At 38.7% G+C, this 22,921-nt stretch overlaps 1 protein-coding gene across 3 annotated transcripts in view; it reads right to left on the bottom strand.

The window, feature by feature from the left end:
- Positions 1-1,689: 1,689 nt before the first annotated feature.
- NKAIN2 (sodium/potassium transporting ATPase interacting 2) overlaps positions 1,690-22,921 on the bottom strand; it is a 1,086,452-nt gene continuing 1,065,220 nt past the window's right edge. For 2 of the 3 annotated variants that reach the window (XR_001119140.3, XR_011650129.1), the window contains 3 exons: positions 7,883-7,964; positions 7,136-7,224; positions 1,690-4,130 (listed from right to left, as the gene is read on the bottom strand). Coding sequence is in view for 1 of the 3 variants with exons in the window: in XM_071218647.1 (XP_071074748.1) it covers positions 4,121-4,130; positions 7,883-7,964 (92 nt within the window). In the remaining 2 variants the exon portion in view is untranslated. The remainder of the gene's footprint in view (positions 4,131-7,135; positions 7,225-7,882; positions 7,965-22,921) is intronic. The other variant, XM_071218647.1, reaches the window with a different exon arrangement.

Genomic DNA, 22,921 nt, shown 5'->3' with positions numbered 1-22,921 from the left:
GCAGAAATATAATGATAAATATATTTAACATCTAAATTAAATTGAACCCAATACACACTAATTCAGAAGCATTTTATGATCATGTAGTATTTTATGACCTTCCTTATCAGGGCTCATTCTGACTTACATAATTCAGGAGAGTCAGTTGAATTTTGGGGGGGGGGGTGGGATGTACTGGGGATTGAACCCAGGTCATCCTACATGGGAAGCAGGTGCTCATCCACTGAGCTACATCTGCTCCCCAGTGGGAGTTGGTTTTTCATTTGTTTGTTTTTCAAAGATACCCGGGTTCGAATCAGGGACCTCATACATGGGCAGCAGGTGCTTAACCACTTGAGCCACATCTGCCTCCCTTGATTGATTCTATTTTGACCAGGGCATACATCCTAGAATTTGCTGTGGAATGGTAAGTTATTTGCATTTTCAGAATATATGTAATAATCTTGAGTAATTTCTTAACCTCTCTGGGCCTTAGTTTACTATCTTTATAATGAGTCGATTTGCAACTTAAAAATTTATTCTACAATATGACCTACTTAGAAAGAGTTCATAGTTCTGAATAAAATGACCCGCTCATTATAATATTGTGGAATGCTGGATATTTGCTTCACAATATCAGAGACTGCATTTTTAAATAGTTACTAAAAGCAGGTCTTGGTTCCATCTGTTATTTACTAAACTCACTTCCTACTCAACTGAGAACAAGAGGAAGGACTCTTTCCTTGAGGGTATTTACAGCTGATCGAGTAGCTTTCGTCCTTTCCTGTATGGCTGAGATGTGTGCATCTCCCTACGGTGTGAAGTGGCGCCCTGGTGGTCTTCACCACATCAGCGTACTTTTCCCCGCTGGGAACCAAGCGAAACTGCTTCGATTCTTTACAAGCTCTCACCACGTGGCCCACAAGTCAAGTACTTCAAGTTGATCTTCAGTTCCTTTGAATGCTGCCTCAAAGCCTTCCTTGTTTTCCATCAAATTTGGTATTTTGGCCTCTGGGAGTTGGCGTGTGTCTGTGTGCAACTGGAGGGCACCACCCCAGGGGTCAGCCTGACTCTGAAGGTGTTGTGCTGCCTTTTCTCCCGTTCTTAGTGAGCCTCAGCTGAAATTGTGTCTGGATGATCACAAATGCCAGGGGTCTAATTTTCTCTGTTTGCAACCCCATTCCAACATGCTTCACTATGGCTGTCTTCTATTGAGCTGGATATCAAGAGCCCAATAACTAAAAAAAAAAAAAGAGGCTATATCATCAAAGGGGTAATTTATGAATATTTTAATGATTTAATTTTAAATAAGTTATTTGGCCCATAAAATTTTAAAAACCTACCTATTATTTAACCAAATCTTGTTAATATAGTAGTACCCTAACATGTCTGCCAACTATGAGCCTGATGCTAATGCTCAATCCCAGGTAGTAGACAAAAAATAAATAAATGTTCAAATGACAGCAAGTCTATTCCGGGCAGTCTTGTATCAGAACCCTTAGATTCAGGAGATAATGATAGTACGTGTTACCTATGACTGAACTAAAACGGTGCCAATGACCTGTTAATTTCTTTTCACAGCTGACATGTTCCCACACTCCATAGAACATCAGTATTGCCTTCATGGAAATCTAATAAGGATTCCTTGTCAATGACATAATCAAATACACTGTGAAAAGCAGCAGGGGCTTTCAGGGATGGCTCAGAAACTTAATTGTTTTTCCATTTATTTTTAAAATGCAAATTACACTAGTAAGTCAAAAAAATCACTCTGTTAAAAATACATTCAGAATTAACAAATGCAAAAAAAAAAAAGACACATCGGGATTGTAACTCTTGCCTTCTGAATATTAGGTTTATAACAAAAGCTCAGCCTAGAAAAATAGCATTCTTCACCAGATTTTGAGGAGGATACAGCTGTACAACTTAGATGTTTTTCCAGATATAATCACACAACTGTGCTTACCACTCCCAGAAAAGACCTGTCCATTGATTACTTTTTAGTAGTCAACAACTGTTTTGAAAATTTTGGTGGTGATGATAGTAGTGATTTGTTAGTAACTTGGCTGTAACTTAAAGCAGGAACATGAGGGCCTATTCTGTGCACTTAAATCTGTATTGATATACATGTACTCTAAGGTAGAATCTCATCACAGCATGAATGTACAGTGAAACCTCATTACAAAAGTCACAGAATAGTTTCTGGCAGGTAAAGTGTTTATATTTTAGGAATTAAAGAACAATACATTGGTAAATATTTTTCTCATACATTAAACATGCATGTCACAAAATCATCATATGAGGTTTCACTGACATGTTTGCAGTTGTATATTTTATACCTGTATATTCGGACATATACAAGCCACTGAGAAAATTCAAACACGAGTAGTGGAAGCTTTGTTATAGCTTCTGCTCCTGTAGTAGCCTTGTGTTCCTTTATCATTTTCATATGTTTATGTGTGTGTGTGAGTGTGTGTGTATCACGGACATCCATGCAAACACAGTAATGGGACTGGCTTAGGTACATCTGGATGGGGTAAGGTCCAAAGTAGTTTAAGCCAATAACTGAAACTTCACAGAAACTAAAGAAAAAAGATGGTCTGTGCCAATTTCTAACTTTCCAAATCTGAATTTCACCACATTTAAGGAGGGTGTGTTAGAAAGAAAAAGGATAGATTTTAGAGTCTCAGGTGGTCCCAAGAAAAGACATAAGACCCATCTGAGTTCCTGATAAGCATGAGCTATGATGTTTTCCACTAATGAAAACCAAATAATGCTTGAGAATATAGAACAAAATTTCCTAGGAGTTCAGAATATTCCATAAACACATTGACCTACTATTAAGTTTCCAAAGGCATCTTGTTGCCAACTACGTTAACAGCACAGTTTTTCTGCCACAATAATACAGGAGGATTAAAATACACTCTAACACACAACAGATCCCCCAAATACCACAAAAAGATCTCAAGTATTTCACCAAGGTAACTATTGTTCCCCCCACCCACCCAAAAAATAATCTCGTACGCTGAAGTTAGAAAAGAAAGTTCACCTACATAGGGTCTCCAATTTGAATTAGATATAAAAGAGTAAACATAGCTAATACATATTCAGTTGGCCTCTGTTGATAGAAATCCACAGCTGATTCTGTTAGTAAAAGATATATTTGTAGATACTTATAAAAGCACCTAGAGTGCGATAAATAAAATCAGTGAGTTAAGCCATTTCTGCTTTCTGCTTCCAGAAGATTATGTGTTTAGTTGGTTAATCAATTTCATTTTGTTCCACCCCAACCCCATCAGAAGACCATATTTAAGAATTATAAAGATGATGATGATTATTGTTGTTATTGTTACTCGTTTCTTTTTGGCCACCATGGAGGCTCCATGGTAAAGCATTTTGCTGACAGCTGGCACTTTCCTTACGTGGACACACTGGAGCTGCTGAGCTCTGTAGTCTCGTTCCTTGACATGAAACACACAGACTTGAACTCATTTGGAATAAACAGCAGTGTGTTAGCCTAAAGGAAGTGACACAGGGACATCTGTACTGAGATTCTCGGGTACACAACTGAGATGGGTTAAGGCAAGTATGTATGGGACAGCCTTTAGGGCAGACAACCTGCCATTTCGGACTTCGGTTATAAAGTCATCCTGGCAAGTTTTGTTGTTTTTGCAATTACATTGTCTAAGCAGCTGTCGTGCTATCAAGAGTGCGGAAGACAGGGCTCTCAAACTACTCTGCCCTGGGTGACTTCACAGCTCCCAGAGGCCTACTGGCAGGGCTGCGGAGGAGTTTGTGACGGCCAGCAGAGGGCGCCAACACGTCTCCTTTGGAACTTTCTGAAGGGTTGGGAGAGAGGCCTCCTTTCAGGAAATCCAAGACAGGCGCATCCTGCTTATCTGTTTCAGCTGAAAAGAGGAGGCCAGGAGGAATCGTCTGGGTGTGTGTGTGTGTGTGTGTGTGCGCGTGCGTGCGTGCGTGTGCGTGTAGAGGCTTTTTGTTTATGTGTTTTGTATATTATATGCATGTATAGAATATGCATGTATATGTTAACTCGGTTGCTTCTTGCTCTTAGTAAAATGCAGGAGGCCAAACAAGTTCTTTGAAAGGTCCTTGAGCTGACATACTGAAGACATCTTGATTATTTTGACCTAAAACAGAGAAGAAAATACTTTTAATCAAAGTGGGTGACAGTGGGCACCTTTTCTCATCTCTTCAAACAAAAAAGCAAGCCTTTCCCTCCCCTCCCCCCAAAAACTCAAATTATGTTTTAAGTAGGTACTTTTCTTCTCCATTTTTTTTTTTTCCTCAGTGCAGTCCCCTGAATAGAGAGACCACTTAGGGAAACTTAAAATCTATGTCTGGGCACAAATGAAATGATGTATTGTTGTACAATTAGGCTGCCAAAAAGAATGCAGTGTTTTCAAAAGTTTTCTAATATATATATATTTGTAGAATATTTTCAGGGCTTCGACTTCAGGGAGCCCAAACAGATCTATACTCGTATAGCAGATAGGTTGGTGGTAGTCAAAGCAGCTAGTTGGCTAGAAAATTAACCTGTAGACATGGGGATATTTTTGTTCAGCAGCTTCATAGCTGTTTAATTGCTTTGAAGAGGCTTACTAAACTGGAAGAAAAAGGAAAGAAAGCCTTTCCTTATAAGATGGATTGCAGATAAAGTGAAGAATTGAAAGAATTACAAACCAAGAATATTTAGTCCACCTTCACCAAAAGAGTTCTGTCTATTCAGTGACTATAGGAGCTGAAAAATACCCTTGAATTAAGTCAGTTACCGCAGCATTTTCAGAGTTTTGTCCAGGATCTCGGTCATAGAAGATTTGCTGGGTATAATGGAAGCCCCACAGCGAAAAGTGCACATTGCTTTTAAGCATTTGCTTTTCTTCTAAGAAACAGCTTGTATTTCTAGTTGCTGTATAATATTGCTAGGGTCCTTGAACACACATTGACCTGTGGGGTTTTAATTATTCTTACTTTACAACACTTATTTAAGGAGGGTTGATGGGAGGAAATACATCCCAGGTGACAAAGACATAGGAGAAGCTCACATCTCTGCCTCTCAGCAGAGAATGAAGTTTATATGTGAATCAGCTTGGTCTTTTACAGGATTTGAATAGGAAGTGACTGTCAAGTGCAACAACAACAAAAAAGGGTCAAGGACAGCCATGTTTGGAAATATGGCTGCTAGGCTGGTAGGAGAAGTACAAATAAATAAGTCAAAGTCAGAGCATGTAAGACATCAAACTCACAGTCCATCTAAGAATTTCGAAAGAATAATGAACTAAGGGGTCCAAAAAAAAAACAAAAAACCCAAACAAACAAACAAACAAAAAACCAAAAACAGGCTGGTAATCCAGACTGTACCACTAATGACTTGTGTGACTTTTCTTTTTCATTATCTTGTTTCAGTTTCCTTATCTATAAAATAGAATCACAATGTTTTGGTATTTGAGATCCCTTATGGGATGTGTTGTAGGAGGGATGGTCGTACCATTTTGACTAATAATTTGTTACGTACCTTAAATATTTCTAACTTCCTAAATTTGAATGCCATAAAACATTTAGCTGATTTCATCAGCAATGAAACTTGAGCGCTCTCATATAATTTTACCATTCTCTTGCAGTTAAGAGGAAAATAATATTTTTATGATTTTGGTTGGCACTTAAAGTATAATACTTAACAAAACCATGGGAAGTTTTGTCCTCAAGGAATTTAATATTGGGCAAAGGTAAATATCTTTTCGTGTCCCCTCTTTAAAGACAATATTAGAATTATAAATGCTTACTTTAAAACAACACACTTGACTACGTATAATTAACAGTCTCTTGTTGTTATCAAAACTGATCCTTAGATGAGTGGCTACATCTAATTCATCATAGCTTGATCATATTTATTGATCATTCATAATGATCTACACAAAGAAATGTTATGTGATGTTATATAGGAATATGTATTGTCTGAAGAAAGCACCTGTAAGACCTGTAGAGCTCTGGTCTACTCAGGAGCACAAACATATTATTACATGTTACTTAGACTGATATTAAGTGTGATATACTGTTTACCAAGGGGATCATTTGGTAATGACATATAGAATGTTGATTTCTGTCTTGATAAAGTCTTTTCTTCAGTAATATTGGCCAACATAAGCATTATTCCTACTAATAAGAAGTTATGTTTATTAAACCCTCATGATGTGACAGGCCCTGTGAGTTACATGCGTTGCCTGCATAATTTCCTATAATTTTAGAATAATTATATGAAGTATGTTATCATCTCTACTTTGCAGGTGAGGAAATTTAGGCTTGGTGAGATTAAATGAAGTTATTTAATGTAGAATTCTATCTCAGGCAATCAGCCTTCAATAAACGAAGGGAGATATCAGACTCTCTGTGCCCACAGTAGATTATAAGCTTTATGACGGCTGGGACTAGTTCTTACTCATCATTACATTTTCCTAGAGTCTCCTGGAATAATTTTCCTATAGTGGGGACACAAAAGTTACTCAGGTATAAAGAGCAGAAATAAAATTTCAGTACAACATTGAGGCCAGATCAGAGTGGACGTGCAGGTTATAGGAAGGAGTTTGGACTTTGCTGAGTAGGTAATGGGAGCTATTGATAGGTTTTGTACAGGGGAATGGGATCTTTAGGATGATATTTTAGGAAGCTAAATTTAGCAGCCATGTGGAGGATAGGAGTAGGAGTGCTGAAATTAGGAAAAGACTGGAAAACTTAAGGTAACAGGTAATGGATGCCTGAATCAGGCAGTGGCTGGGGGAATGTAAAAGGGGATGTTTTCTATACTGTTTACAGAGGGAAAGCTTTGGGTGGCACTGGGCATAAGCTGATTTCTGAATTGATGAAGTCTTTTCCACAGGTGCTGTTAACAAATGCATTCAGGAACTATGAGGAACACAAGGGAAAATGCAGACAGGGTGCATGGATCATTCTCTTGTTTAAAGAAGGTGTCTAAGGACTGTTTTAATCTCTTTGGAGGAGAAATACTCCAAAAATCCATTCATTGTCCTATATGCTAAAGCTATGAAAAGATAAAATGATTCAATGGTGGAGGACAACGACAACAAACACATATCTTCAAAGAGAGAAGTTCACATTTCAAAATGAATTGGAATCTTACTTTCTATTTTGATCTTCGCTTGCAATTCAGCATATCACTTGATGCTGATATATAGAATTTGTTATCAGTTGTTATCCAAGGGAATTTGCCTAAACACAGATATAAAAATCAGGCTCTGATTGTATGTCTGCTCTCCTGAGTGCTAGAGTTAAGGATCTGATAAGTTTCAGGGTTAATGTTCCAGTTTCACTTTCACTGTTCACATCAGAAAAATGGCAGAGAAAGAGCATTGTTAACTTTTTGATTTTTTGAACACCATATATAAGAAGGGTGATCCTATCATTTATCATCCAAACCAGAACACTTCTGAGAGTAAAATGGAGTGATGATAATAACTACATCAAGAATAAACTAGGACTATCCCGGGAAAACCAGATCAAAGGTTTAAATAAAGTTGCATATAATGTCCTACAGTGTTTATATCATTTTCAAAATGTACACCTTGTGGGTAATTCAAAGAAATGGCATATAATATAGATATTTAAGCCATGTCACTGATACTTATGTAAGACAAAAGGTAACTATAGCAATGGCATTTCTGAAAAATCAAATTAAAAAAACTATAAAGGAGATATCATTAGAATTGTCACAGTGGAAATGAAATTAAAAGAAGAGAAAATAATGGAAGCATATAGCCATCGGAAATTTGCTAAGACAACTGCATGTCATCAATTTAATGCCATAATAACTTTTACTTGATCATCTTTTTAGTAGCCCAGATGAATACCTGTAAAACAAAATACTTACATGTACATAGGCTGTAGTTGTAAATGAGATGTCTTTTGTGGCCCTTGGTAGCCATAAGAATCAAAGCCACCTATAAAATCGACTGAAAAGGGACAATTGCCATCATTAGTGAACAATTCAGAAAAGAGAAACATTCATGAGCAAAGTCCCACACAGAGGCTAATACAAACCTTTCAATAATCTATTAAACTAAAAGTGACTAGTTGTGGAGAAAAAAAAAAGATAGTTCCTTTAAGATAATGGTTTTTGCTCCTCAACTGTGAGATTCAATTATTGTTTTACAAGAATCTATTCACCTGAGAGAGAAAAAAATTATGCACTCCTTTCTAGCAAATAAGACCTAATTGGAGTAATAAAATTCTCTTGCACATTAAAGATGCTATATATTTTTTGGTAGGCATAGAGATTTTCTGCAACAGATTAAAGATGTTACAGCCTAAAAATAATGATCACTCAAGGACATGTATCTATCAGCAATTGCAGCACTAGTAATATTATTATAGACTACGGCTGTCAAGTACAAGGCGCTATGGTGGTTCTTGTGTAAATTAACTCAGTGTGGTCATCACTGCCATCATGTGGTTTACAATCTGAAACTGATAATCAGAGATAAAGATGTGGCATAAAGTCTAACCAAGCATTCGAATGTAATACATACCCAGATATTTAAGATACAATAAGAGTTAGTGGTGAACTGTATTTTCCAAAGATGGCTGCAGTAATAGCTCCTATTCAACACATTCTTCTTACAGTGTGACTTTGAGGCTCTTCTCATGAATGGATTGGGTCTGTGCCCCCTCCTTTTGAAACTGGGTGAAGCTTTGTGGCAGCTTGGACTGATAGAGGATGGCAGAAGTGACACTATGTGTGACGTCCAAGGCCAGATCATAAAAATGCCATGCACCTCCCTTGCTCTCTTGGGATGCTTTCACTTGGAAGAGAGCAACCATGCTGTGAGGAAAACCAAACTAGCCCCCATGGAAAGATCACACTGACAACTCATGTGTCGGTACTTCAGATGAAAACCCAGCTGAGAGTTAGCATCTGCACCCAGACATGTGAGCAAAAATGCCTCCCAATGATTCCTGCCTGCATTCTTGTACCTTCTCAGCCAGGGCCCCTGACATCAGGGAACAGAGAAAGACTGTAACCTTTCTGAATTCCTGATCCACAGAACCCATGAGTATAATAAACGGTTGTTTTAAACTGCTAAGTCTTGGCAGCAATAGTGACTGCAACAGTAAATACTAAGAGCACTGTGAAAAAGTTTGGCTTTGTTATTATTTTTTCCACTCACGGAAATCAAGGTTATGTGGTGGAAATGAAAGAGATAAAGCAACAAGAGACTGAAGAGATGATAGGATGGTGAAAGAAAAGGAAATAGAGAGTGAACTAGGGTGCCCTAGGATGTCTTTAGTTCTTCTAGTATCTTATTCTGTTGATTTCGCTTTGTCTTTTTCTAATATCTTATGGTGTTCTAGGTAAAGACTGGAACAAGGTGTGACGTAATAGCAAGTCCACAATGTCTGTGTACAATGTCTGTGGGGAAACCCTTTTTCAAGGCAGAATTTCTCTTCTTGTCAAACGTGGAAAAGTATAATGAAAAGAAAAGAGACCCTGGGGTGAGGAGTTCCAGGGTTCACATGCTGCTTTGACCACTTGCCAAATGGCTCTTAAAATAGAGATTATAATACTTATTTCAGAGATTATAATACTTATAAGGAATGGAGAGTCCTGGATGAGTCTCAGGGTGTAGAAGAAGAAAATAAAGAGCCTTTCAAAGAATTCAGGATTTTCTTCATAGTCCTAAGCTGGGAAGTATACAAGAAAGAGAGAGAAAGTAGGAGTAAGAATTCTTAATTTTAGGTAACTATAGAATTGTGCCAGATATAGAAAAACAAGTAAAAGACAGTTAGCCTCTTTTGTTTTCTGAACGACACATATTTGTGCAATTCATATAATACAAACACCACCAAGAGAGCGTTAATATAATTGAATGAAGACTGTATTTAAAGTTTGTAATTTGAGAAATTATTGTCTAAGACTGGAGCGGGATGGTTTATTTTATGTGTCAACTTGGCTAGGCTAGGTCATGGTGCCCAGTTGTTTGGTCAAACACTAGGCTAGTTACTGAGGAGGTACTTTATATATGGAATTAACATCTACAATAAATTGATCTTAAGTATGGGAGATTATAATGTGAGCGGACCTCATCCAATCGGTGGTCTTAACAGAGAAGAACTGTAGAGTTCTGGGACCAGAAGGGATTCCATTTGAAGACTCCACCCTCTGTTCTTTCCTGAGTTGGCAGCCTAAGGCATTCAGACGCAAGACTTCACTCTTGCTTAATTTCCAGCCTCTCATCTGCCCTCTGGAATTCAGCCCCCACAGTCGAGTAAGGCAATTCATTACAATAAATCTTTTCACAGGGAAGCAAGGGATAATCTGAAGAAACCAATATGAATCTTCAAGTCCAACTGATAGGACCAGGGCAAATCTGGGAAACAAAGTTTCACTCAGGAACCATGCACACCTTCCCAAGAAAGGAGAAATGCCAGAAGGGAAACCAGGTGTGCCTGAGTAATTTCAGTGAGTGGAGCTCGAGGTGTCTGTGACTTGATCTTGTTAGCCATGACCTTTATGGTGTGTGGGTGGGTAGAGCTGGCTTAAAACTGCCCAACTGGGGAGAACAGCATTAAAGCTCTGATGGAGGATTGTTAATGTTTCTGACATTCAGATCAGCTTGGGGCATGGAAAAGGTTCCATCAGGGATGAGAAAAGAAGAGCCTCTGAACCTAGACAGGATGTATTTTTACCATTTCCTCATGTGGGGTATACAAATTTAAACCAGAATCAAGGGCATCTTTTTTTGTAGTTTAAGTTATAAACACATCTGGGTTCACCCCAAGTAAACGTTCAATGCTCAGCTGCATTCCTTCTCATCACTGTTTGGATTCTTCCTAAAGTCCTGAGGGAGAGGGAGAAGAATCAGGTAGCTCTATTTGGCCACTGCAGCTAAGTTTCTGGTGCTCAAAGTAGGTAGAGTTGATCCATTGCACCTTTTATTGAATGATGCAACAGGCCTGGAAGCCCTGGGATACCATGTGGTTGGAGAACAAGTAGAAAATTCAAAAATTTTTCCCTCTCAAAAATTAAATTATTGTGATTAGCTTAAATTTTTAGAATACCCTTAATACTGCATTGATCTGTTTTTAGTTTCTTTTACATTTATTTAGCCTCTAAAGGAACTGCTGCATAATGAATAACTTTTCAGCCCATTTGGGGTCATGAAGCATTTGACATGCCCTTCTCCAAATAACTGAGAGGGCAGCTTGTTGTTTGGCTATATTTCATCTCTGCATCATTTAGAAAAGATTGCCTTTTACCACTGGAATCTTCTTAATCCCTGAAAATAAGAATAAAACAAATTTCTGACAATTGCAAAAACAATATTTCCTAAAGCCCTTTCAGGTGATATCATTTATCATTACAATCATACTATGAGCTGAGTTTCAATAATTGTCTTCATTCTGCAGTTAAATTCAGTTTTGCTTGAGAGTTTAAGGACACCTAACAGCGGAGGATGGGACCAGAAGCTAGGTCTTCTCTTTCTTTCCTAAGTATATTAGAAAAGTGGTCTCTGCTTTTCACTCATGCCATTTCAGTAAATTCCTTGAAGGTCTTCAAAAGTTTTCTTGGCATTTTGGATTAAATCTAAAATTGATAGTTTTTTTTTTTCTTTCAACATTTTTCTTTTAACCAAGGGTTTTGAGTTCTTGCTTTGAGTCCTCTAATAGATATGGCTTTCCATTGTTCTTCCTAAAAAAATTATTTATTCTTCCATCTTCCTTCCATTGTCAATCCAATATTTGGCAAACACGGTGAGAACAATAATGGTCTGCATTGGATTTGCCTGTATAGGGTGTCTTGGTTTTCTGTATTGTATCTTTAAGATGTGATAAAGGAGAGCATCCTTCAGGATTAGTTCAAGTATTTTGTGTCTGATAACTTATGCAGGAAATCACACAACCGTTTAAGCAGTCCCTCCTTTTAGAAACTTTCTTATTTATATTCTCAGCTCCAGCCTGTATGACTCTGATTTCAGTGATTTTTTTTTTTAAAGTAAGGAGAGATGTTCTCTTTATAGCAACTTGGCATATTGTGTGCGTTATTTCAATACTGATTAGAAAGCGTGAAAGATAGATGGAGAGATTCCAGAAGGCCTGAATTAGGACAATAAGAAAGGAAAGATGTGAATGAGTGCAGGATACATGGAGAAAGAGGAGAAGAACACATGGCATGTGAAGTTCTTGGACATGGGGAAAGGGGAAAAGAAGAGAAGATGCAAAGTTGACTTGGAAATTTGTTGGCTAGGACAGTGTTCTGCATTTAATAGACCAAAACCGAATGTCAGGAGGGAGTTGGTATTTGGCTTTACTTTAAAAAGTAGTATTTAAGTTAAAAGTGGCACATCCTAATGGCAAAGACCAGGAAACACTTGGAGAAAAAGGAAATGTAACTGTGTAACTGGTGCAAGGCAGACTGGGGACTTGCTCGGATTTTTTGAGCAGAGTTTTTTTCTCCTCATTTGGCTTTATTTTCCTTCATTGCAAGCTATCTTCACATGGCATATTATATATCTACTTGTCTATTTGGTGGCTGCCACCATTGTTATAACGTTAACAGAGTGAGATCAGTGATACATTTCGTTTTGTTTACTACAGTCACCCCAGAACCCATAGTGGTGTCTGCCTCATGGTAGACACTCAATACATCGTCATGGAATAAAGAAAAACAAGGCAGCTAATTGGAACATGGAAGTCAGTGGTAAAATTTCTAGGTGAAATTTAACTGAGTACATTTTCGCTTTCCCTCATGAGGCATGAGGTCCTGAATCAGAATAAAGACAAGACTTTTTATAGAATACTAGAGTGTTTGTTGTTGCCTGGGTCCTGTGAGATAAACAAAAGAAATCTTTTAGATACCAGTGGGAGGAAGCTATCCCTGCAGCCTCTTCAGCCAAAGGAAAAGGAAAAAAAGAGGTTAGGCTAATCCTTTAGCATCAAGATGGGTAGGCTGGGAGGGTCATCCATTGGAGACTGCCATCAAACATTGCAACTGTTTACAACTAATAGGAAAAAGCATTATTCCCCGCCTGGCTCTGACTGCATAGCCCCCTAAACAGAGGAGCACACCTAGGAAGAAGGCAACATAGTCAGACTGGTACTTGGTTGATCTTTGCCTCTACAGAGGGATTTGCCTGTGGTTCTCTGAAGACCATTTAAGACTGCTAGCACGCCTTTGCAATTGCGACAAAGTTTTCTCTTTCTTAGTTTTCCTATCTGCAATATGGGTATGTTTATATGTACTGACCGACCTTTGCAGGGCACAGGGAGGCCCAATTACTTTAAATTAGTCAAGTGCCATATCAGTTTTAATAACTGTGATTTAATAATACTAATAATAGTGGAATTTAGAAATTACCAAGTAAGAGAACATGTTTTTTGAATAAATATTCTTTGCTAAAGCATATTCCCTGTTGTGAGCTTCCTTTTTATTTAAACCTTTTAATCAGAAACACTGAGTTCTGCAAATCCCAAACTGCCTTTATAAATACATGTTGGCAGTGAGGCATTGTAATATAAAATTGTGTCTCAGTTATTAACTACAAAGCCACTAGTCAACATACTCTCTTTCGGAGACAGAGCTGGAAGAAAACAGGAGGGGAAATTTTAAAAGACAGTTCACAGAAAGCTAAGCCTAAATAGTTAGAAGAACCCATTGATAAACATTAAAACATTTATTTGGCCCATGAAAACGGAGTGTAGGTGCATTATCTTGGCAGGTGAGAATTTCAGGAGTACTTACCTCCTAGCACAAAAGGATTGAGAACATAATCGGCCTCAGGCCAAATTCAGAAGAACCGCCATTCTCCCGCTCAGACATACTTGGTCAGCAATTCAGTTGACTTTCTGAGCTCTTTTGCTGCGCAGGGGCTAAGGTCTGTGTGGACTCTGGCCTACTTTTTTTTTTTTTTTCTACTTCTCATTAGGAGACGCCTGATAGGTCACTGAAGTGTTAAGAGAACTGCCTGGCAAATCAAGTGTTGAATGAAATGAGACTTATTTGCTAGATCATTTCTCCGGGCTTTGGGGGTCTATGCTCCATGTTTCTCTCTCTGTTGTATCTGTATCAGCTATTTAATGCTACTTTAAGCTTGAAAACAGTTCACACATACTAAACATTGAGAAGGAAAAGCAATTGCAACAGTTATACAGCAACATGTAAATTGTTTCTGTAGTTAGAAATAGTTTGACATTGGATTTAACCCTTTGGTGTTAAAGGTTCCACTTGATAAATTTTTTTTTTACTCTTGCGTGTTTCTGCCAATACTCAACCAAGGGCAATACCTTAAATGAGATTTTAAGAAACATGATGGTTTTCTGCTGAGATTAGGATCTTGCTATCAGATAGTCTTTTAATACAATCATGCCACCACTTAGTACATCATGGGGAAGCTGTGGGTCATAAAGATTGGGGGCTTTGGAGCGAGAAGACCTGGGGTCAAGTTGTGCCTTTCCTTCTTACCAGCTTTGTGCAGGTCCTAATTGCTCTGAGCCCTACTTTTCTCCCTGTAAAGTGGGATGAATAAAACAACTCCAACTTCATAGTATTATTGAGGGAATAAAGTATCATTTGTGTCTAATACTTAGAAGCATGTATATTAAGACTACACTGTGAATAGATTGTGAACCTCATCTCTTTTTGAGGAGGATTTATACAAAAGAATGATTTTTATTATGCTTTGAAATGCATAGTTAGGTTCTTTAATGAGAGGATGAATATTTTCCAGGACAGGGTATTAGATGGAAATAAGACAGAAGAGAACTTATTAGAATTTTACTGCAATTTTGTATGGAATGCCATAAATTAGAAGTCACAAGCTGGGATGGTTAATTTTAAGTGTAACTTGGCTAGACAATGATTCCTAGTTATTTAATCAAACACTAATCTTGGTGTTGCTGTGAAGGCATTTTGTGAGTGTGGTTAATATTTACAATCAGGTAATTTGAAGTTAAAAGAGATTCTCTCTATAATGTGGGTGGGCCTCATCCAATTTAAGACCTTAAACTGAAAGCCTTAAGAGGAAAACCTGAGTTTTGCCAGAGAAGAAAATATTCTGCCTCAAGATTGCAATGTCAGTTCTTACCTGAGCTTCCAGCCCGCCAATCTGCTCTAAAGATTTCTCACTTGCCTCTACAATCATGAGCCAATTACTAAAATAAATTTATCTATTATCTATCCATCCATCTATCTCATCAGTCTATATCTATCAATCTACCTATCCATCTATCTCTATTGATCTATGAATGTAAGCTATCTACATCTATCTAATCTATTTAATCCATGTATCTAATCTATCTACCTATCTAATCTTCATCAAGCTTTATCTACCAATCATCTACCTGCCTATTACATACCTATTTACTTACCTACCTTTATCTATAAATTCTCTATCTATCTATCTATCTATCTATCTATCTATCTATCTATCTATCTATCTATCTATCTAGCTAGCTAGCTAGCTAGCTATCTATCTATCTAGCTATCTGTCTGTCTATCATCTAATCTATTGATCTATCTGTGTAACTAATCTATCAATTATCTATCAAGCATCATCATCTGTATCCTATTTGTTCTGTTTCTCTGTAGAACCTTGACTTCTATACTAGGTCTATGGAAACTCTTCAAATGCTTGTCAAGTATGGTCTGACAAGCAAGAAGAATAGCTTTGTGACATAATAAGGAAAAATGAAGAATTTATATTTAAAAACTACATAAACTAATTTCCTTATTTCAAATACTTTTAGAAATTGCCTTGTATATTATCAGAAAGGACAGAGAGAGAGAGAGCAAGAGTGAGAGCAAGAGTGAGAGTGGGCACGCATGCATGGATCTGAACTGGCCTGGTTTGTGCCTTGTGAGGGTTCAGCATGTGTGTAGGCCCAAGGAAACATCTCATCTTGTGGACAAGACTAAAGCCACTAAAAGCCCAGTGTCCTGGGTTCGGCAGAAGGGGATGAGGTTAAAGGCTTGGTGGAAGGAATACTTTGGAGAGGATAAGTTTAACTGTTTCTCTGAGATTTGGGTAGGGTTTCAAAAAGACAAAAGAACAACTGCAAGTGTAGAGGTTGTTATGGGGGAGTTTATATTGGATACCTTTGATTTTCTTAGGTTTGGATACTAGGCTTAGGAGCCCGAGAAGGTCTGGAGGAGGCTGTGTGGTGAGTATGACATGTTGTTAACTGAATAGGAATAAAACCTCTCTAAGCAGTGGGGAGTGTCCAGCCAAGTGTGGTGAGCACACATTTGCAGCCAGTTTTAGTGGTTTTCTCCAGCAAAGCATAACAACCCAGGATTAGAAGTGGAGATGCTGAATCAGAGCCTTGTTCAGCATGGATGTTGAAAATCCAGGCATGAGGGAAGTGCTAACCAAGGAAAAAACCAAGGGTGCTAGTGAAATCACCACTACCATTGTTAATCCTGGAGATAGATGATGAGTAGAAATATCCAGAGTATGAGGAAAACAAAGGATCCAGGGGGCTGAAGGTCCTAAATAAGGGAAAATTTTTTTTCTCCAGGTAAGAGGCAGAAGGAGAGTGAAGATGAAGAAAAGAAGGAAATTTAGAGTCGGGAAGAGAATTTCAGAATTGCTGATCTTAGAGATGCCTCCTTCCTCCATAATGAAGGAGGTCCAAGTGCAGCCTCCGTGAAGAAGGGGCTCAAAGAAGTAGAAGGAGTGAGAGATGAGGGTGGGGAGAGCCGAGAAAGATGAGAAATTGCAAAGCTAGAGGCAGAGCATCATGGATGCAGACATCTTTACTACATTGAACAGATGTGGAGAAGCATACAGACTATGAAAATTAACTGAGCAAACTTCATCTTAAAGGTGCCTGTGCTCCCCTTTCACCAGGCCATTCGCCAGTCTTTATCTCATTCTCCCACATTAGAATTGCTTTTGATTATATGTGACAAAGTCTTTCAGTTGAAATGGGAGGGAGCTGTTATTACAAGCTATAGGTGAGCTATGTAGATGTGATTGGGTAGGTCTTCTCAGCTTATATCCAGCATATATTTAGAATGCACAGTCCATTTAAAAGCAGTCTTTTAGGCTGGGATTGTGTACACATTCAAGTATGCATGTTCAGGGAAATAAAAAAGAAAACATGCATGCTATGTCACCCAATAGAGTATGATTCCTTGCCTTGCACTTTTTACTAACATAATCTTTGCATTACTTTTGCAGTCCCCAGAAAAGAAAACTCCTCAGCTTAAATTAATCATCTTTTTAGAACAATGTGTAGCAGCTTCAGGGTAGAGAATGTCCACTGGTTACGTGAACATTAATATTGATATTTGAGAAAGTGGAAAGCCATATGGAGCGCATTAAAAATACTTAGGGTAACTCCTGTGTGAGTTATGGTATACATTTGGTCACTACAGATCAAAAAAGGAGTCCTCTTTAAAAAGGGTATGGCTATTTTTGTTACATTCTACATACTTCTTCTGATTTACCCTTTAGGTTTTAGCTGAAGCGCCACTTCTTCGGGGGAGAAGAGGAAGAATTTCCTGATCTACCCGAAGCTTCCCTGGGGCGCATTCCTCTAGTGCCCCTACTCTCTGTAGGGAGCTCTCATCATGCTTCATTGCAATTCCTCCTTGGAACTGTGGTTGGGTTTTAGGCATCATCAAGGCAAAGGCCATATGTGTGTGGTTCCCTGTCTTAGTTTGCCAGAGTGCTATGACAAATACACACAGTGGGGTGGCTTAAACAACGAGTTTATTGGACCGTGGTTTCTAAGGCTACAAGTCCAGACCCAAGGCTGGTACCATGCAGGTGCCAGCTGGCCGCAGTCCTCGGGGCTCCGCGGCTTGCATCCCTGCCTCCTCATTCTGGTGACTGCTTTTCAGGTTTCTGCTGACTTCCCTGTGACTTCTCTTTTTAAGTCTTCCAGGAATGTGCATTAAGACCCACCCTGATTCTGTTGGCCCACACCCTAACTGAAAAGAACATCTTCAAAAGGTCCAATTAACACATGAGTGCAGTGCACACCCACAGGAATGCAGAGTAAGATTAAGAATCTGTCATTTGAGGAGGTTCAATCCACCCCCCCACCGCCACACAGTGGTCACTTGGCAGGTTCTTGAAAGACCCTGTCCCTCCAGTAGCACAGTGAAGTGGTGTGGAAAGTACACTTAGATTCAGGAGCCGTCGCTTCTGTTCTTATTTCTGCCTCTAAATTTTCATGTGACTTTGAGCAAGTTCATTTGAATATCCCTTTCATCAAATATAAATTTGGGGGATTAAAGTAGGTGATTGCTAATATTGTTATTAACTCTACGACTCCACACAATTCCATATTTCTGGTATGGATTCCCAGTGGTAGCAATAAAATATTTTAAATGAGCAAACCAAGCATGGGCATAGTGAATGGGAAAATTAATGCAAAGGAGTTATTTCCCTCTGGCTGTTACTACTGTTATGCATTGATTTTACTAAGCAAGTTTCCAGGGAGATGAGCTGCTGGATTGGATACCTATATGGCATTTGCAACCCGAGGCATTTGCATTCTCAATGGAGAAAGAGAGTGATGGAAAAGGTGGACCTGGAAAAGAAGAGTAGGATTGACAGGTTTGGAGCCAACAGAAATACTGTCCCTATTCAATTTAATTCAGCGGTGAAGGTGTAGGGATGTGTGCCTATGTGCTGCTCTTTGCAGCTCAGCTCTTGGGAATTCCTTTAACATCACTTCATTAGTTACAAAGGCAGCAATCCATATCCAATTTTCTTTTTGTGTCAGGACTGTTCGTGTATAAACTAGACTCCTTTGTTGGAAACATTTGCAATTAAGCCTATAAACAACAACAACAAAAATGCAACTCTTACACTGCCTACCCCAGTCAACCTCACTGACTCCGATGCTAGACCACTTTCTATTATATACAAAAATGAATTGAAATTCCCACTTTGGGCCTAACCTAATTTTCAAGTGATAATAGGCATGGATTCCCAGAAGCACTCTGTGCCTCCTGATAATAATATCCTAATTTCCTTTCCTGGTAAATGTTTTAAATAAGATTTTAGCACCAAAGGAAATTAACCTTTAAATTAATTGTAATTATAAAATGCCATCACTGATTTTTGTCTTCAACCTAATTACTTTCTATTATTTAAACAAACTGCACCTCCTGTGAGCATTAAGTTTGTTTCTCCTCACTCCCTACCACGCAATGCTAACCAATCGTAGTGGAGACCTCCCTGTTTCTCTTCCGCTAAAGAGGCTTCATTTAAATGTCACACAGGACTGAGGGTTTGCCCCAAGCCCATTTATTGACAGCAGCTGTGTAAGGCTGCTGTGCTCTGTGTTTTTCTTCCACATACCTGGTAACCATCCTTAGAGATCCCATGTTTCCCAGTCCTCCTTCTCTGAAGAAGGAGATAACTAAGTCTATCCTTCCATTTCTATTAGATGTCAGTTCCCAAAGTTAAAAGCACCATTAGAAAGATCTGAGAACCAGGCAAAATCATTTATTATCAAGTGTGGCTCAAGCACTTGGGTTGAACCTGCCTGGGTTGAGCCTGCCTACCACAAGGGAGGTCCTGGGTTCAGGTCCTGATGCCTCTTAAAGAAGATGAGCAGGCACCGCACCAGCTGCAATGAGTAGGCACCATACTGCCGCAATGAGCTGGATGCCACACCTGCTGCAACGAGCAGATGCCTAAAAGAGCAGACACCACAAGCCAGCAGATGCTGCAGCCCAGGGGAGCAGGCGTGGCTCAGGCCGTTGCACACTTACCTCCCATGTGGGAGGTGCTGGGTTTGGTTCTCGGTGCCCCCTGGAGAAGGCAAGCAAACAATGAGCAGACAGATGAGAGAACCATCTGGGGGAAGGGAGGATAAATAAAAATAAGTAAATAAATAAAATCTTAAAAATAAAAAAAGACTAACTTTGAATGCCCAGTCTCTTTGGCACATTTCAGAGTGAGTGCCCTTTGTCTTGCTCTCATTTGTCCTATCTAGATTAGACTATGGGATCTCAGGAACTTTATTTGGTGAGCAGTGTATCAATATTTTGGTGTGAAAAATGCTTACTTATCTGTCACGTGGCTTGCTGCCTTATTTCGCATGTCATTATTAGGGCAGAGTATGAAAGATTGTGAGGGAATAAGGGCACTGAGTGTCTGTAGAATTGGAAGAAGCAGAATAATCAAAAGGAAGATTTTCTTTTCATCATTTCTGTAAATGACATTACTTTTCCTTCCCATTCACATGCTTTCTTTCCTACAGAGGCTGATTAAAACAACTGAGCTATTCTTAATCTACTGGATAACTTCACTTCACCCAGTCAGAAATATTTTCTGCATAAAATACTTCCTTTATTACACTCTAGACAAAGGACCTCCTTGCATAATCTGAATAGTGTCACCTCTTCATTGACTATTTAGAAAAAGGTCTTGATTGTTCTGAATCAACAGAAAATAAAGATTCAAATTCTTTACCCCTAAAACTGCAACCTAGGAACACTAGATTTATTAGATTTATGTAAAGATGGTCATGGTGTGTGTGTGAGAGAGAGTGAGTGAGCAAACAGGCGAGCGAGTGGGAGAATAGCAGTATAGTCTACAGTATAGTGGAAGAGATATTCTGGGCAAAGAGAGAAAATCGGAAGTGACTATTGAGGAATCAGACGCAACTTTGACCTGAATCTCAAAATTTCAATATAAAGCTCACATGTTTTCTCCTCAGTGACCACAAGAGGGAGCAATTTAACAGTACCCTGAGAAAGAGACCAGCACCAGAGACTATAGAGGGATTTAATATAGAAAGTATTTCTCTCGCTGTTAGGAAACGCTGTCATCCCTGACAGGAACTTGCATGTTGCTCATGTATTCAGTCTTTTATTTTTAAATGTGGCAGCAAATTCTCCCACCCCCTTCCATTTGTAATTGGTTACTCATTTACTTAGCATGTCACATTTCCTTGACAGCTTCCATATAGTTCTAGAAATGCTTGTGGTTCTCCATTGATTGATTGACTGATTGATTGATTTCCAAAATCCCCGTTGAGTCCTCCTCCAGGTTAGGGCTCTGCTGGATGCTGAGCTATAGCGGTGGCTTCTGATGCCATCCATCCGCTAATACTCTCTCATTCCGAGGGAGTCGTGTGTGCTGTAAGAGGAGTTGGAAGCTCACAAATGAGTTCAAGGACTTTGGGCAAGTCATTTAATCTTTATGGGTCTATAAAATTAAGGTGTTGAAATAGAGCAGTAGGCAGTAGTTTTCCATTATTTTAAACCCTGTACAATTCTTAGTTCAAAAGAACTCTTAAGCAGAAAAAAAGATGTAAAATTAAATAAATGCAGAGCTCCTGTGGGCCATTGCAGGGAAGGAGCAAGGAGACTCCTCTCTTCACTCCACTACCATTCTGAGGCACATTGCTAGAGATTAGTGGCATTCACAGTCTGGGGCTCCAGACTTGAATAATTTATGATTCTATTCAGAGAAGAAGAAAGAAATGACAGGTTTGGTCTGGTGGATGGTTGACAGATATGGACAAGATTATGTTACTGTCACCTTCAAAATCTTAAGATACATATTATAAAGAGATGATAAAACAATAATATACTAACATATTAATCTCTCATTTGACTGCTTGAGCATGAGAGTTGATAAAACAGTCAAATCCAATACATACTCAATTTTCACCATCCTGTTTCTTAACCTGGTACCCAAGAACTTGGCACCTTTTCTGAATTGCTAATTGCCTGTCCCTTAGATGGCCAAACAGAATTATCATATGACCCTAACAACCAGATATGTAGAAAGAGAGAAAGAAAGTGAGACAGGGAGAAAGAAAGGAAAAAGAGCGAGTGAGCGAGCGAGCCGGCGAAGAGAGCAGGAGATATTTAATACACCAAAATGCTAACTGGTAACCAGAATTGTGGGGTCATTCTCATTTCCTTTTCTTTTTTTGTTTGTTGGTTATTTGTGTTTTCTACATTTTCTGCAACAAACCTGCGTCTTTAGAAACAGAAAGAAATAAGTTTTCTTTAAAGAGGAAAGACTCCTCCCTGGCCCTCTCCTCTCTTCCATTGGTGGGAGTGTGTGATGGAGCTCAGGGAACTGTGTCCAAATGTGTCCAAACTGAACCCAACAAACTGGAGAAACAATCAAAACACAGAATGGAGTTCAAGATGCAGAAAGGTAGGCTGGTAGGCTTTAGAAGGAAAATCGAACAATAATAACAGAAAATTATTAGTCTCAGAGAAGTGAATAATTTCTTGTGACTCTCTTTTCAAATGAAAGATTCTATAAATCAGTTGTGACTCTTGTCCCCAGGCCAGTTGATTTTGGAGAAGTCAGAACAGGTTTTTATGCATTTGTGCCAAGGAAGGGGTGGGTGTGGCATGCGTGTTTGTTAGACATCTAGATTTCATTTTTCATTATTGCTTTAAGATGAACTCCCCTTAGGCTATTATTTCTTATGCCCTTCCACATCTTTCTCCAGATGATTTGAATATTTAATAACATTTACAAATACATTGAATCTGTTCTAGAAAAGGCAGCGACTACTTAGAAAAATGTACCCTCTTGCGAGAGGACTAAAATTTAGTTTTAGTTTAGTTATTGAGGAAAATTTTAAAAGAAAACATCATAAACATTGAGAAATTATATGATGATGGTTTTTTTCCCTCTGTCAAAGATCAGCAGTACTTTCCAGCCTCAGTATGGCCTCCTTCTAATTGTCATATCTACCAATCCTACTAAAACAGAAATATATTCTTAGATGATGGTAAGTGGACACTTGGCTGTGGTGTAGACCTGGGGACTAAGTTAGAGAGGAGGACTACATCTATGATAAAAGGTACCCCAGACCTGGAACCTCAGAGTCTTTTAAATTTTTTTTGCAGAATATTGTAAAGGAGAAAAAGTAGAAGGGGTGCTTTATTTTCCCAGCTGCCAAAAGAAACACCATA

Source organism: Dasypus novemcinctus, chromosome 11 (assembly GCF_030445035.2).
Source record: "Dasypus novemcinctus isolate mDasNov1 chromosome 11, mDasNov1.1.hap2, whole genome shotgun sequence".
In the NCBI taxonomy this organism is placed as follows: Eukaryota; Metazoa; Chordata; class Mammalia; order Cingulata; family Dasypodidae; genus Dasypus; species Dasypus novemcinctus.
The sequence above is the reverse complement of the archived record's forward strand: the minus strand, read 5'-3'. Positions and strand labels throughout refer to the sequence as shown.